Source organism: Tenrec ecaudatus, chromosome 2 (genome assembly GCF_050624435.1).
Source record: "Tenrec ecaudatus isolate mTenEca1 chromosome 2, mTenEca1.hap1, whole genome shotgun sequence".
NCBI classification, from domain to species: domain Eukaryota; kingdom Metazoa; phylum Chordata; class Mammalia; order Afrosoricida; family Tenrecidae; genus Tenrec; species Tenrec ecaudatus.
The window spans coordinates 169,994,857-170,011,781 of NC_134531.1; the positions used below are offsets into that span (position 1 = coordinate 169,994,857).

The window sequence follows — 16,925 nt, forward strand, 5'->3', positions numbered from 1 at the left end:
ATCCAAAAAAGAAGCTATATCCAAAACAGGCAGTAAGTGTCTGTTTCCCTACGCCCTGCTCTTCAAAACGCACTTCCTGAAAGGTATGTTAGGGAGGCACAAGCCCATGGCTCCAGTTCACATCACCATAGAACACCACATGCTGAAAGGCGATTTAGCAGAAAGGGAGGCTGCCTCCTTCTGGAAAGATTTCAAGGTCTTGGGAACCCAAGGGGGCAGCTCTACTATGTCCTATACAGGATCACTATGAGTCGGGATCGACTAAATGGCAGTGAGTTTGGAGATTTCTGGAGTTGGAAACGAGGCGTAGAGAGGTCTCGCGTTTCTCTCCCTTTCACGGCACACAAAAGCTGACCTCTGGAGAATCAAAGCGACTTGCCCAGAGTCACACAGGTAGGTCAAGGCAGAGTCAGGGCTGGAGCCCAGCTAGACAGCTTGATCCTCCTTCCCCTGCTAGACACAACTCGCTTCTTAGGCCTCCTCGGCCGCAGGAGCGAATAGAGGGGTTCCTTTTCTCTTGGCAGCTCCATGCTCACTCGTGATTAGGAGTAGCATCCCCACACGGGAGCCACCTCTCTCCACACAGCCATCAAACAGCACCTGTCAATGTGGCTGGGTCCCGGGAGTCAATGGGGTCAGATACCCAGGGGCAACCCACAGAAGCAAAAACTGCTTCTGTCCGGAGCACAAAGATTAAAGAAGGTCAAATGCTAAAGAGCAAGAATGACACCATATTGTCAGGGACAGCTGGAGAGGGGCACTACCCACTGAAAGGTCAGAAGGAACTGGTGGCGGCAGCCTCATAAACCCAATCGGCTCCCTCTGAGGCTGTTGCTTCGGCAAGGACATCACCGTCTCTCCGCTTTCTCTAACAGGGACCCTGCAAAGCCCGAGCTGGACCTCTGTGTGAGGATCCTGGTACGTTAGACTTCCCTTCTCAATCTTCACAATGCTTTCAAGGGAAATGACATTCATCCAGTTCCGAAGCCCCCAAAGGTACATTTCAACCATTTTTGCATTAAAAGAAGAGGGAAAGAGGGGAGTTACTTTAAAAAGTCCTTTTTTTTTTCTTTTTGAGTCAGACAAGTAGAACCTTGCTTTAGAACTCACAAGCATTAAAAAAAAAGTTCATATTTTAAAAAGTCTTGGCTTATAGCGCCACTAGTTTTTCAAGCACAGATGAGTTTTACAAACACATCAGAACTGAACAGAGAAGAAACAGCTAGATATGAAACGCACCCCACAGCACCCTGGAGATTCAGCCCCAGGCTGAGTGGCTGGTGAAGGGGGGGCTGAATACTTAGACCTCTCATTTCCCCCCAGAGACCCCCCACGGAGACCCATTCTCTATGGATCCAAAAAGGGGAGGGGGCGGGAAGCAGAAAGGAGAACAGGAAAAAACACATGCTTGCCAAAATAAAAAAATGTCCCCTAAAAAAAAAGGCATTTAAGCTGCTTGTCAGCCAGCTTCCTGACAAAGCCACTGAGGGCATTCACATGCATTTGCATAAATGCAGCGGTGAGTTCACCACGGCTGCTAGCGCTAATGGTACATCAAGTAATTTAGTCACTTCTGCCGGCATTCTGTGTCAGGATGATGAGCACCGGCACTCTGCCTTGTTGCATATTAGATCATTAGATAATAAAGTGTTAGCGCATGCAGGCTGACAGGGTCTCTGCACTCTCGCATGGTGAGGCCGCCGCATTTTGCCACTGGGGGCGAAAAATCGAGAAACTGATGCCACAACTGGCCTTCCATTCAAGTAAACAACAACCAGAAACACAGAGAACAGCCACCATAGCAACACACAGTCCCCAGGACTGTGCCCCAAAGACACGGAGACAAGGGGCAAGGCAGAGAGTCCGGAGCTTTCCGTCACCCGCTACTGCGCATAGGCAACTGGGCTCCTTTAAGAGCCCGGCTCAGGCAATTGTCCAGTGCTAGAGGGGGCTGCTTCTGTGTGTGTGTGGGGGGGGGGGGGGAATACCTAGTGAGCTGCTCCCTCAAAGATTCACAACAGAAACAACCCCAGTGCTGTCAAGTTGATTTCCACTCACAGTGACCCTACAGGGCTGAGTAAAACTGCCCCCGTGGGTTTGCGAGGCTTTAAATCTGCCCGGGAGCAGAAAGCCTGGTCTTTCTCCTGCGGAGCCATTGGTAAAGTCGAACGAGTAACCCTGGGATTAGGAGCCCAAGACATAACCCACTAAACCACCAGGACTCCCCTTTCCAGACTGCAGCCTAGAAAAGAGTCTATGAAGATCGCAGCTATGGGAACCCAACGAGAACTACCGAAACACCAAACCAAACTCACTGCCATCAAATGGATGCTGACACATAGCGACCCGACAGACAGCGTAGAACTGGCCCTGTGTGTTTCTGAGACTGCAGGATTTACGGGAGTAGAAAGTACCTTCTTTCTCCCCTGGAGCTTTGAACTGCAGTCCTATCGGATGACAGCCCAACACACAGCCAGGCTCCCATAGCAATAGTTTCAGCAGCCCCAAATCTGGGTGTCTTTCAAAGACTGGGACCCAAGAGTAGTTCCTTTCTGAGGTGAAACTCCCTCTCTCCCCCACACACCAAACCATAGAGTTGATTCTGACTCACCGCGATGCTGTAAGACAGAGTAGAGCTGTCCCAGAGGATTTGCAAGGCTGTCCTCTTTATGGAAGCAGACCGTCGGGACTGGCTGGTGGATTTGAACTGCCGTCCTCTTTTTTAGCAGTCAAGTGTTTATGACTGTGCTACTAAGACGCCTTCCTCCCACTGTGCATCTGCCATAAAGCTGCTGCTTTAAGAAGCAACTCCACTCGCTAAACTCACCCATAAATACCCAACCGAAGAAAGTCTTTATATTTATGAATGGAGAAACACACGATGCGGAGGAGCATTTGCACAGGTGAGAGCATGCTGGGGTGCACCCTTCTTGGGCCACACAAAATTCTACGAACCAAATTTGTCTTTGTCGACTCCCATCCTTGAAATCAAGGACACTTATTTGTGCCCAGGGGTCTTTGCGTCCATGGGTCACACAGAGGAGATGGTGCCCAAGTGTAAACCATGGCCTTTCCCCACTGATATACACACGGACGAGCCTGAAAGGGAATGTTCTTCCAATGTCTGACAAGCAGGGTATAAATAGTGGTGTGCAGAATAGCTCAAAATAAGCCAGGCAACCTATAAATGACATGGTAAAAAGCCCAGATGGAGGAAAACAAAGACTTCAACGGGGGCTCCAAGGTGAACACATTTTTTTCAGTCTCACTATGCAGGAGCCGTTTGAGATGGAGATGGGGGAGTGAAGAGACAGAACGTGTGTGTGCATGTGTGGAGGGATCGGTTCTTGAAGTCTTAAAGAGGGCGCTAATAGCATAGGATTTTTCAATGGCAAGATAAAGTATTACCATAACCCCAAATCAGCAGGCATTCCTGTCTGGGCCCACTCCCACACAGCCCCACTGAACGAGCTCAGCAGTCACCCTGTACGCGTAGATATTTATGTATCAGCTTGAAGTGTCTAAATGAGTGGGTGGTTACGTGTGGCTGCTTGATTCAGACTGCAGAGAAGCAGAGCCCTGCGCTCGCGCCAGCGCTGAGGAGCACGTGGCGGCAACCCTTTGCTTCTGCTGGGGAGAAGTGAAGGCTTCTGGGAAAGCGAGGCCCCTCTCGGGAGGAAGCAGACCATCCCTCTCTGCAAGGAGAGCGAGCGGTAGAGAAGCAGTGAAAGGTGCCCTTTTCGCACCCCAAGAAGCTGCACGGCACTTTGTGTACCAGTCAAGTAGGGGGAGAAACACAATGCTGCCTTTAAATTTTAGAATGATATGCTCTCCCCCCTGAAATAGTAATATGTACTCCTCAGGGTGGGGGGAATGTTGGAGCTGGAAGCTTAAACTCATTAGGCCAGGGGTCTCAAAGAGTTGGCTTAGGATAGCATGTGATTCTATGTGATACTTCTTATTTTCCTGCCCCTTCCCTTCAGTGTTTAAAAGTTTGTAATTCATTACCCACTAATGATAGTGAGGAGACTTTGAATGCCTGGCAAACTGGAACATGGGCCCCACGAGGCTCTCCTTGCCCTCTTGGCAGCAGCTGGCTGGGCTCAGGGGTAGCGGTGCATGAACTAGCCGGGAGCCCTGTCTCCACCCAGCCCACTTCCCTTATTTACATTACCTGGCCCACAGAGAGCACAGATTATTCTGTGAGCTGTTGGTTGGCACCTTTGTCTTATCAAGGAAACCAGGGCCCCCCAAAAGGTGGGGTGACTTGTCTCAGGCCACACAAAGAGCTCAAAGGTGAAACTGGAGTTGAATTTGGGTTTCCTGGCACCTACTGTAGAGCCCCCACCCCATCCCATCATGCTGTGGAATAATGCTTCTGGCCTCCATCCTTGAAGACAACCTTAGTAGCTGCTTGTTTTGTTTGGGTTGGGGTTGTTTTAGGTCTTGGTGGGTTGGGGAGAAAAGGATGGTTTGCATGAGGACAGATGCTCCCCCTCGAACTTTCCAAGAGCAGGGCCAGGAGCTGGAAGTGGTCTGCACTTGGAGTGCAATGGGAACCAGGGACTGGGGACTTCCAACGGACACCCCTGTGCGCCGGTCACCCTGCAATCAACCATCCACAGGCTGAAACAGAACAAACTTCCGTGGTTTAAGCCTGTGTTCTTCAAAGTGTGCCCGCTGTGAATTTGCCTATATTTTCCTTCCTCCTTTCCCCTAAACACCTCCAGTCACGCAATGCCTTAAGCGACTCCAAGGGTATTAGAAAGGCAACATTACTGCAAAGTGGGGATCAGAATAATTTTAAATACAGAGATGGAACTAGGATTGTAATCATGAGCAGGTGTTTCAAATGGCCTCCTGCAAAAAGTAATATCCATCCATCTCAGCACTAATGAAGCCATAAAGAAGCAGCCTTCGGAAGATGATGGTTTACTTTACAAAGACTGTAAAACTGGATGTGGCAAAGAATCCCTTCTAAGAGTGTTACATCTGGCTAATTAATGAAAAGTGTAGTCTGTGTGTTTCCTAAGCACAGAAAAAGAAAATCAGGGAAAAAAATTATGATAGCGGTATATTTATTAAATTGTGATGCTGGCAGAGATGGGAGAATTCTGCCTTGTGAATTGTATCATGAACATCTCGTGGCCCATGTAAAAATCAGGTACTCAGATAGTCATTTCTGTGGCGATGTTTTAAATATAATAGTGTCAATGTAGCAGACTGGAAAACAGTGGGGAAGATGGGTTCAGGCTTTTATTTGAGGACAGTGGAAGAAGCCTGGTATGGTGATTGTTACCCAGCAGCTTTTCGGTTACTGTTTCTTGGATGGATGGATGGATGGATGGATGGATGGATGGATGGATGGATGGATGATGGATGGATGGGTGGATGGATAGGGGGATGGTTGGATCGATGACTGATGGATGGATACATGAGTTATGGAGCGCAGAATAATTCAGACATGCACTCCATCCAGCCCATGGATTCTCCGAGTACCATTCACTTTCCTTGATTCAAAATTTTAGCTGGTTTCTTCCAATTCTCTCAAGGGCACCCCTGATGTGCTAAGAATCTCAAGACTAATATTTTTCCTCCCTGCCAAGGCCTAGCCACAGAAAACAGGTTCTATCATGTGTTGATGAGGAAAGGGGTCTAAAAAGTACGCAACAGGGACATTTGGCCTAGTTTCATGTTGGGAAACACTTCCAAGCTAGACTTTGGAATGCCTCTCCAAGTAAAATTAGACGGTTTTAGAGATACAACGGGATTACAAAGAAGATGGAGTTCATCATGAAACATTACTGGTTATTGTAAATTCCCAGCATGGATCACACTTCTGATTGCCCGACGTGACTGTACTTTACTTTTTGGTAGAGAGCTTTGACAGAGTAGCCCCAGTCTCTTTCTCTAAACCAGTAGGAAACATGTCTGCCGACTCCTAGGGAAGCAGTCGTGCAGTAAGAGAGCACGGGGCTCAAAGAGATGCCCCAGTCTCTAAAGACTAAGCATCACATTTCAAAGAGTAAACACAGAGAAAATCAACATTATTCAAAAAACGTATTTGGGATTTGAAACAGAATAGAAAATGGGGGTGAAGTTAGAAGAAAGAAACCAAATACATTCATAGTTAAAGTAGCAATGCCAACCAATGAAAATGATTCGCCTACCATGTTCCAGATAAGAGGGCGTACCTTCCGAGGGGTCAAGCCTCCGAGCCCTCCGCCCATGCTTGGAGTTGTTATGCACAAACATGTTATCAGAGACCGCCAGGACATGGCCATCCACGTTGACTGTGGTAGACACCACGACCTGCAGACACAAGAGAAAAATGAATGAACATTTTAATATAAAAGCATGGAGGGTAATAAACTCAAGTTAAATAAATAACAGCTGGGAGCTGAGGAAAATTGCATAGCTATTTCACATAATAACCGGTGCTTATGCTGTACAAGTCTAACAAGAGAAGCTATTGATGAGTGGGTCTTTGGCATGGAACGCTTTTGATGCAGTTTTAAGTAAAATTGCACAGTTTATAGTTATACAGCAGAAGGTACACTGTTAACCATAATTTTAACAAGAGGATCTTTATTAGCATATATATATATTTTTTTTACACAAGGGTGGTTGTGTTTCACCTAAATTACCCTTCAGTTTAGACACTGAAGTAGATATCACAGTTGATCATGCAAATAAAAATCTTTTGAATCTTTAAAATATCCCCCTCCTCCCCCTCCCCCCACCCCTTCCCCACACTGCGTTGGGGTTAAGAGAATAAAGAAAGCAAATGCCAGGCAGCCTGCGGGAGAGCTGGCACGCGGCTTTCTCTTGGGTGCCTTTCTGAGGGGTCTTGTCCTTTCTTACTGCTACTTCAGCTTTGACGAATCAAACCAAAATAAAACCCCTCACCGCTACCACGAAGACCACCACCACCCTCCAAAAGAAGACTAGAAAACTCCCTGCTTGAAGTGGCTTCGATCTACGTTTCAAAGCCAACCCCCCAAAATGATGCCACTGGCCCAGGCAGCCGACTCCAAGCCTGGGTTACCAGAAGCGACGCAGGCAACGGGGTTGGCTCCGAGAACTTTGAGGAAAACAAGGAGAATAAATGACCTCCACTTCTCCTTATATGAAATGGGGAAGGGCATTAAAACTGAACCCACAGAGATCTGTTTATTCATGCGACCTCTTACAACCAAATATAATAACTGTCTGTAATTGCAGCTTCAGCTCCTACCGCATGCTTTGACACGGGAAACAGCAATCAGCCAGCTTCTGTTTAATCCACCTATTATGTTGACTAATTAACTTTGCTCCACAGTTTATTTCTTCCTCCATTATCAGCCCCTGTCAGCCACAAGCACCCTGCAGTATAGGGGGGACCTCGGGCTCTTTGATTGATCACTGATAGATTGACATGCAGATTAATTTAATTAGAATCACCTCACTTGAGAAATGAAAGACAATGGCAGGAGGGCTAATAGATCTGCTCTCATAATGAGGCGAACCTCCAGAGCCAAGGCTGAGGATTTCTGATTTATTTTGCTCAATTCCCTCGTTGCTTGGAAAGATTCTCGCTTTAATTGTTCTCGGTTTTGAGAGGCATTAGCCCTGAAGAGGTGGGATGCTTTACAAGGATTGGCACATGCTGAGGCCTTAGCCTCCAAGGGCGCCTTTTCTCCAAGTTGGCCAAAGGGGGCACCAGCTCTTCCACGCTTGTGCAATGCTGCCTTTCCTCATCTTATTGGGCAAGGGAAAGTTCTGGGCTTTGGCCTCTTCCTGTTGGGAAACATACACTTCTTCAGAGACCACCCCCCAACCAGACCCACAGGAGCCAAACTTCAAAGTGGTCTGACCTCCCTCTCTTTGACCCAAATGCATCCTCAAAAGTATGGTGAATTCCATCCCTCAGACCCATTCATTGTCTACCATGATCACAATATGGTTTGCGAAGCTGTTTTCCTTTTAAAATCTAATTTATTGAAATGCAAAGTAAACGATGGCGACAGAGTCCATTTGGGGACCCGGAGTAATCTCTTTAGCCACTTGGAAGCCCCAAATCCCAGTTAGAACAAGTCATTCCCCCGAGGAGAGGAAAGTTCGAAATGGCACTTTGCTAAGTGGTTTTTCTCTCCATTCACGATTGACCAACCAGGTCTCACACAGCCTGGAGCTGATTTGTATGCCTCATCAATTGTAGGTTAATTTAAAAGAAGCGGGAGGAGGAGATGGAGGAGGGGAGAAGGGAGGGGGAAAAGAAAATTGCCTATTCTTTATTTTTCACAAATTATTATGTGCAACGGCAGAATCCCTATGATGGAAGGAAACTGAAACTAGCTGCTCTTTTAAGTGAGGGAGATGACTTTGTAGAATATTTATAATTATATAACAGCACTGAATCTTTCAAAGAAATTTTGATTTACGACGAGACCACAATTGAGCGGTCACTGGAGACGTTAGTTGAAGAAACCATAAAAGGAGTCCCAGACCGTATCTGTCTCAGTGTCAGGAAATACAGAGAGTGGTTATTCTAGACGCCTGTCTTTCAAAAAAAAGGGGTTTTTTTTAAGCGATGTCAATTCACCATGCACCTGTAAGACACAGCGTAGCAGGCTCTCACAGCTTAAAATGGTCTCTGTAAAAGACATTGCCATCTAATATCTGCATTGAACAAAAATGTCAAAAATGGTTCAAGGAAACAGAACTACACTCCATGCGTTCATTTTCTTTTTTGACAAGAGAAGAATCCCAGTCACATGTATGATAGACTCATTTAATTGAAAGACGGATCAAAACCTGAGAATTCATAATACTAGACAATATTATTCCCCCAATTTCTAGAAACTAAACACCTAACAGGAAGATGCATCAAAGAACCTGGTTAGTGGGGTTCCAGGTCCCACATGCACGGCCTTTTTTCCTACATAAAGCATGCTTCAACATGTCTCTGTGATCAGTGGACGGCAGCAGGCCAGCCTGCTCAGTAATACACTTGTCTTCAGCTTGTTAGAGGTCTTTAAAAAAAAAATAGGATGTTTTCTGTGCAGAGGATAAAAATGATTTTGAGATCAGGGCTAATATCAAATTTTTACCAAAATTCAAGTAGACATCTTCCCAAATCATGGAGACTGCAACAAACCGAGAGGAATGGTGCCCCACCTGAAAGACTGGTTTATCAAGAAGGTTGAAGAGACAGCTCAGAAGGTTATGGCAACGGTTTTTTGATATTCCAAAGGGCCATCTTGGTCGCCCCACCCCCCACCCCAAAGGACACAACAATTCAACTTTGTTATGAATAAATTTTAAAATTTGAAAACTACATTGTAAGAAATGGCCAGGAAAGTTGTGCCCCGCCTCCTTGCTGTTACCTGCTTACTCTTCAGGGATAGCAAGTTGTCCTGGGAAAATTTCATCGGGATACCTTACGTCATCCTGACTTTGTCCCTTCAGACTTCATGTCATTCCCCAAACTCAAGGAACATTGAGAATGAAAACCCCATTTGAGGTCTTTGAGGATGCCCAATTTACCATGCAGACATGTTGCAAATGGAAAAAAGAATGCAGAATTCTTTGGAAAATGATGCCTACCTCCACCCACTGCCCTGGGCTGATTCCAACCCACCGTGACTCTCTCCGGGTTTCTGAGGCTGTCCATCTTTACAGGAGCAGAAAACCTCCTCTTCCCCCAGGGACCACCAGCCTTTGATGAGCAGCCCAAAGCCTACTGGGCAGTGTCGCCAGGGCGCCACTGGGAAAAGTTAGAGAGACGGAAATGCCACCTTCACAAGTGTGTAGCCCTAGATGGAGGCTATGCCAAGAAACAATAGCTTCATCTTTTCAGATTTTTGTTGAATAAAGGTTGCTATGATTAAAAGTAGTTTGTGACTTACCCTAGTACAGTCCCCAAAGAGTCCCCAAGTTATGCATTTGACACATTTGGATGTTAACCAAAAGGCTGAAAGGTATAGGCCTGGCAGTCTCCCCTCTCCCACCCGCCCCCCAAAAAATCCCTATGGAACACAGTTCTGCCTTGAAACACACCGCGGCCGCCAGAAGTCGGTCAATTGGATGGCAGCTGGTGTGTTACTTGGACACTCCTAGCATAATGCCTCTCCTTACCCCAAATAAGTCATCCCATTCCAAACTGGAATTAACCAGGCTATACTAAATAAAATGCATGTTGAAATCAAGTCACAGAGCAGCTTATAAATTAAAAGGGGCGGGGGGAATCTAACTCTAAGATACAAAGGGAATACTGAAGTGTCCTTTAAAAAATCGGCCCATGGTGGGAGGGAGAAGGGTCTTTGCAGTCTACTGCAAGATTAATGAGGTGCTGACACATTCATGCATGCCAAGGGACAGCCTCGCCTGCCAGCAACTCACCTTTCCCAAATTTTGTCAACAAAACACAGTTGGAATTTGGGACAGATAAACATAGAGCATGGTTTTATATTTTGACTCAAGCACCCCAACTCTTCTGGTCTGCCTCTTCACTCTCCTACCCAGAAAAGGAGGGAGTGCACATGACAGGCATGTTCATAATCGGATGATATTGGCTGTCTCGGAGCTTGGCACTCTAGAACAGCATTGTCTACTACAGTAGCCATACGTGTGACTATGTAAAGGTGCATTTTAATGAACTGAAATGAAATTTTTTTTTTTAATTCTCTTCCTTCATCTCAGTACCACATTCTGGATATTCAGTTGCCGCAAGGAACTGAGCTTATGTAGAACATTCTCGCAGCTTCAGAGTGCTCTAGAAAGGTTGTGGAATAAATTATGGCAATTTGAGGAGGCTATCCTAGTTTGTAGCTCCTGGAATAAATATTAGCTCGGTGGGGATGTTTAGGACTGTGTGCATGTGCATTTTTATCACTACATTTCCTAGGATCCCATTTCTATTGGGGGGGGTTTCATTTGGGGCATAGCAATAAGACTTTCTGCCTGGCGGATCCCATAATATATTCCATGAGACCTTCTGGCTGGGCCCTCTACTCCTGTCTTTATCTGGGTGGAGGGATGAGACAGGCAGAAGAGAAATCTGTAGCTGCCTCTGGATTGGAGAGAGTCCTTGCTTCACCTCCATGGATTTGAACCAGGCTTCTTTGATTTATCCATTCGGGGGTCATTCTTGTGACCACCACAGCCCCGCGTTAGCATGGGAAAGAATGTGACACTAGTTGATGTGCTTTGGGGCAGAGCGACTTAACCTCTCTGGTGTCCCTGAGTGGTGGCCAACAGCTAATTCTCGCGTTTTTCCCTAACTGGAAAGTTGAAAGTTTACGTCCACTTAGAGGTACTTTGAAAGAAAAGCCAGCAATCTACCTTTGGAAAAGCAGCCAACCAAAGCCCTAGGAAACATCTCTCTGTGCTTACACACACGGGTTTTCCCTGAGTCAATTCAGCAGCAAGTGGTCGCACTGATAACCTCTCTACGCCCCAGTGTCCCTGACTCTCGGATGGACATAATCAGAGTACGTAATAACTCAGGAGACCGCTGTGAGGCCTACGCGGTTGAAGTTGGCTAGCCTCAATATAATGCTAACAGAGGTGGCAAAGTCGTGGTTGTCTTCTTGGTGACGCCAAACAAAATGTTCACAAGTGATTGTCTAAAGCATCTTAATTCCCAGAAGGAGGACCTAGCATGAATGGTCATTAAAAATAAAAGGATAAAGAAATTGCTTCCTATTGGCCCACTGCTTTTTTTAAGCCAACAATGAACGGCTTATACAATTCCGGTGTCCTGTGGATTGGCATCGTTTTCTAGAACTTCTCTGCATGTTAGTCTGCCATAGTCTAGGCGTGAAACTAAGTGAAAGCTCGGTGCAGTGAAAACCATCTGTAAGTTGGACATGTTATCAATTCCGTTTACTTTCCCCCACGTTGGCCTTCGTGGGGCGCTCTCGGGGAGCTTGTTCTTGGCGAGTCCTTCCTGCTGTCCCTCCTCCCTTCACGCTAGGCAGGAGACCTTGTGTGTCTCAATGACATTATCCGAGATTCATGAAGCATAGCCTCTGTCTCATGAGCAGATTTTTAAAAAGACACAAGCAACTAACGTCAAGCCTGAGTGGAAGATGACATTAACAAAAGTAGAAGCTCGTGTGAAGAAGGGGGTTGTGACCAAAAAAAACCCCAAGGGCTGAAATCTCTATCTTGAAGCATTCTTATAACAAACACGGAGTCGAGGCAAAGATTGGATCCTAGGATTATATTTAATGCTCAGATTTAGAATATTTGGGCAGCAAGTTATTTCCCTGCCCCCGCAAAATAACCACTCCAGCAACTTAACTTTAAGTGACTATGTTGGTGAGTTGGGGTGACAGAGTCTGATTTTCAGTGCTAACAGAGTAGAGTAAACTCAGTATGAGGAAACTGGGGCTGCGGGGAGTCTGTTGCATGTCCTCCTCACCTCTGTTTTAGCTTGCTCTAGTTTTGCAATTATTTGGGGACCCTGATTATAAGGTATTTAAAGCACCAGCTGGAAGTACATGAAATAAAAAGCCTTGGAGCAGCATAGACTAGAATATTATTTAGCAATTAAAAGGAACTTACTAGTACATCTAGGACTCCCTAGGTAATACAAACTATTAACATTCCTCAATAGGTACGAAGTTCAAATCTACTCACCATGCTTCCAAAGAAAAGCCTGGTCACCTACTTCTCAAACATCAGCCACTGGAAACCCTGTGGAGCCCAGGTCTGCTCTGATGGACCCCTTGGGTCCCCATGAGATTGAGTTCACTCAAAGGTATGGGTGCTATGGTTGTTACGTATCAAGTATGTTGAGCATGTTTAAGTATAGGTAGCAAACTAGAGGGATCGCCAGAGATTGTGCTGATTCTGAAAGGGCAACCCCAAAATAATATGTACGGGATGATTCCATTCATTTAGTATCTTTCAAACAACAAAATTTTGGGAAAGTAGAGTGAATGAGTGCCTCCAGGGGTAAGGACCCAGTGAGGGGTAGAAGCAAGAGGGCACGGAGCTCCATGTGGCAGCATGAGGGGGCTTTGTGGGAATCTATCAGCTTAGAGTCCTGACTGTGGTAACAAATACATATTATTACCTAACCAAGCCAACCAACCAATGCCATGAAGCTGATTCCAACTCACAGTCATCTTCTATAGGTCTTTTGTGGCTGGAAATCATTAAGGGAGCAAACAGCCCCAATGTTGCCCACCCTGAGGCTGATGGTTCTGAATGGCTGAACTTGTGGTTAGTCATCCAACACTTCGCCCAACAGTACCATGGGGAACACACACACAAACACACGAGTACAAATAAAGCTTGGAGAATTTGAATAAGATAGGTAGATTGGATCAATGTCTATATCCTAGATAAAATATTGCACCATAGTTTTGACAAATTTTAACATTAGGGGAAACTAGGTAAACTAGGTAAAGGGTAGGTGATATTTCTCTTTTTTAATAAATATACACAAATCAACAATTACTTCAATTTAAACAGATCCCACTTAAGTAGTAAGAGGCATTGATCGGACTAGCCTGAACTCCACACCACCTTGACTCTCTGCCCTACTTGTCTAGTGGAAAACTTTCCTACAGACTCGTGGAAAGTTAGAATCACAAGAGACCCAAGAGATGAGCCAATCTAGTGGCTTCCAGTGAGGGGTGTTCACATGCAGTAATGGGGGACGTTGCAGAGACAGTCATAAATTCATCCAGAATAAGGCTACATACTAAAATGTTGAGTAACTTTCCTTTGCCAGGGACCATATCAACCCTATGTGGAAACACTGGTTATCCTCGTGCACATTAGAAACTCTGACTGGCTGTTTGAAGTGGCTGTGAATTATTTTACAATGGAGAACACAATTTTTACTCAATAGATGCAATTAGGTTGAAAAATATTTCATCATATGAAGTTCGTGGGAGAAATAATGAAAGAAGTCTTTAGTGGTTATGACATTGCACATTTTCCAACACATCCTTCCACAGCTTAGAACAGCGATCCAAGAGATGTACAAACTTCCTCTAGGTCATAGGACAAATCAGCAGTAGAGGCAAGTCTGAAGAAAAGTGTCCAAATTCCTCACCCAGGCTGTCTAACCACAGTTTCTATCTTCTCAATAAACAGCCCTAGTTAAGTATAAACCTGTTTTCTGTGACTGAGTGACTATAATTGTATGTATCAATTACATATAAGTGATCTGCATTAACTTCAACTCCTCATTGACATGGTCTTTTAAATTAGGCTTTAATTATGTAAAATGGGATATTACCTAAACCTGATTTGTTAGTTTATACCAAGGCCATCAGTTTAATGTTGTCCTGGTAACCGGAAAGTTGGTAGTTCAAATCTGCCATCCTCTCCATGAGGCTAGCTGCTAGCTGCTCTTGGAAACCCTTACAGCCCCAGAAACCTTATATAGTGCGGCTATGAGTTGGGATCAACTTTATGACAATGGGTTTGGTTTAGTTTGGGGTATGTGGTTTAAAGATCCAAATAATTCATTAAAAATGGTGGAGCCAACCCTGCAGTTGCAGGCCAGTCTTCTGAGATCCTGCCTGGCAGCACTGAGCCAATGGTCTCCCCAAACCACAACTGAGCCACGGCCAGCGTTCTAGCTGCCCAAAAAGGGGCCGAGCCCAGTGGAGGCACAGCCAGGGTTCAGTGGGCAAGAGGCTCCAACAGGAGCTGATGACCCTCATGATGTCTGGCGACAAAGGAACCTCTGCCTTCCCGGAATCAGATGACCTTTTCAAGTGAGTAGTGACCATCCACGGAGCAGCTGGTGCAGTCTATGAAGACCTGAGGGGTAAGCTCTCCTTGGAGTTCCCTAGTGGCTCCCCTGACAATGCGCCCACAGTGAAGTTCCTCACCCCCTGTACCACCCCAACGTGGACACTCAGGGTAACATCTGCCTGGACATCCTGAAGGACAAGTGGTCTTCCCTGTATGACATCAGGACTACTTTCTTCTCCATCCAGAGCCTGCTGGGAGAGCCCAACATCGACAGCCCTTTGAACATACGCACTGCCAGACTCTGGGAAAACCCCACAACCTCTAAGAAATACCTGCAGGAAACCAACTAACTCAAAGCAAGTGTCCAACCAAGAGCCTGGCCCTCCCTGTCCTTGTGTTGTCTTCTGTTCCATAGATGTCTGTCCTTCCCCGGCCCTGCCCCCTTGATTTCTGTGTAAACTCTTAAGCTGTGGTGTCATTTCTGCTTTGTTTGTTTTTTAAATTAAGTTTCCATTTGCACCCTTGTGATGATTATATTAAATAAATAAAATGTGGGGTTGAAAAATGATGGAGACAAATGGGCCTAAGTGATGTAACACAATAAAACTGTCAGGTTAAAAAAGAGTGAATCTGACCTGCATTTTAAAGCTAAAAAACAACCTGTCTTATAATATTTTGTTTCCACAACAATACAATAGCATATATTCCTGAGTTCTCAGCTATCAGTGTGGTTGCTGTGTGCCGTCAATGTGATTCCCACTAATTTAGACCATTGAGGATTAAGCTCAACTTCTATCTCCTGAATTGTGATACAGTCTGGACATAAAAGCCCATCAGTAATCTAAACCTGCTTCCTTCCTCTGTTGATGGGAACACCTCTACAGCTCATGGTGATGACCTTGGCATTCAACTAGTGCCCTCTGCTTATGTGTTCTCATGGCCATGCTAAGCAGCTATGAGCCGAACGAAGTACAGTCACCATGCATGCTCTGTACCATGGAGGGAGGTGGACATCGACATGGATGTGGGAGCAAACAACATCTTGGTATCTTGGTCAAGAGCTTGGATCTCAGGTCCACAGTCCTCAGTCTGAACCCCCAGCTCTATCACTTTCAAGTTTGTGACCTGTGACAAGTCACTAAACCACAGATGTGAGTTGTGAACCTACTTGGCCAAACATCATTTGATACACTGGGAAAACAACCATGAGCGAGATACAGAAAGTAACACCCCACCCCCACCCCATGGAGGATGGGGTAGAAGGGCCCAGATAGCAAAGATGTAAGCAGTAAAATATCATTTCAGATGGTCTTAAATTCAAAGAAGAAAATAAAATGGGGGCGGGGGTAGTGATGCTCGGGTAGGGACTTGAGAAGTTAATGACTGTCTGAGGAGGTGACATTTTAGCGGAAATCTGAGTCATAAATATCCAGGCATTTATTGATTCAAGAGGAGAGTTTCCCAAGCAGACAGCTTACCAAGTGGGAAAAGTATGAGGCAAGAATGAGCTTAAGTGTAATCAGGAAAGAGACATATGAGAAGAGGCTTCAAAAAGTTAGTGGGAAAATGGAATGAAAAAAGATAACAGAAAATGGTTTGAGAATGATGAGGGCAACAAATGTACAAATGTGCTTGACACAATGGATGGATGGATGGATGGATGGATGGATGGATGGATGGATGGATGGATGGATGGATGGATTGTGATAAGAATTGTACGAGCCCCCATAAAATGATTTAAAAAGAAAAAGATAACAGAATTTTCCCAGGAACTTTTCAAAGCCCCCTCAGAAAGAAAGTGAAGGGATTCCCGTGGGCTTGGTCAGAAGCAAGTGAAGGTGGGAAAGAGCAGTAGAAAAAAGTGCAATTGCGCATGCTGGGTGCTTAGTACAATGCGGACAGCAAGAGCACTCTGCACTGCGGCTGTGAAGGGGCAGAACAAAAGGAACACTTTAGTGGAAGCATCCCAGCCGCTAAGGACCTCCGCGGAAACCAACGGCCTCTGGCAATGGCTAACCACCTCACACCTTTCCCGCTGTCCGTTACAGCATTGTACAGCTTCTTGCAAGACAACCATCCTACACAGAAATTGACCTGCCTTCAGTACAGGGCCTCTACCCATCCATTTCCCTTCCAGAGGACCCCCTGTGAGTGACACATATTTCTCCAAAGGCTTATGCCAAGAGACATATTTGCCCAATAAGCCATAATGGATTAAT

The 16,925-nt window shown here is 45.6% G+C and overlaps 1 protein-coding gene across 6 annotated transcripts in view; it reads right to left on the reverse strand.

Moving 5' to 3' along the window:
• Nucleotides 1-16,925, reverse strand: part of EBF1 (EBF transcription factor 1) — a 470,411-nt gene that overhangs the window by 147,779 nt on the left and 305,707 nt on the right. For 4 of the 6 annotated variants that reach the window (XM_075541903.1, XM_075541902.1, XM_075541906.1 and 1 more), the window contains exon 8: nt 6,171-6,312. In XM_075541903.1, coding sequence (XP_075398018.1) covers nt 6,171-6,312 — 142 coding nt within the window. The remainder of the gene's footprint in view (nt 1-6,170; nt 6,313-16,925) is intronic. The other 2 variants (XM_075541905.1, XM_075541904.1) reach the window with 1 other exon arrangement.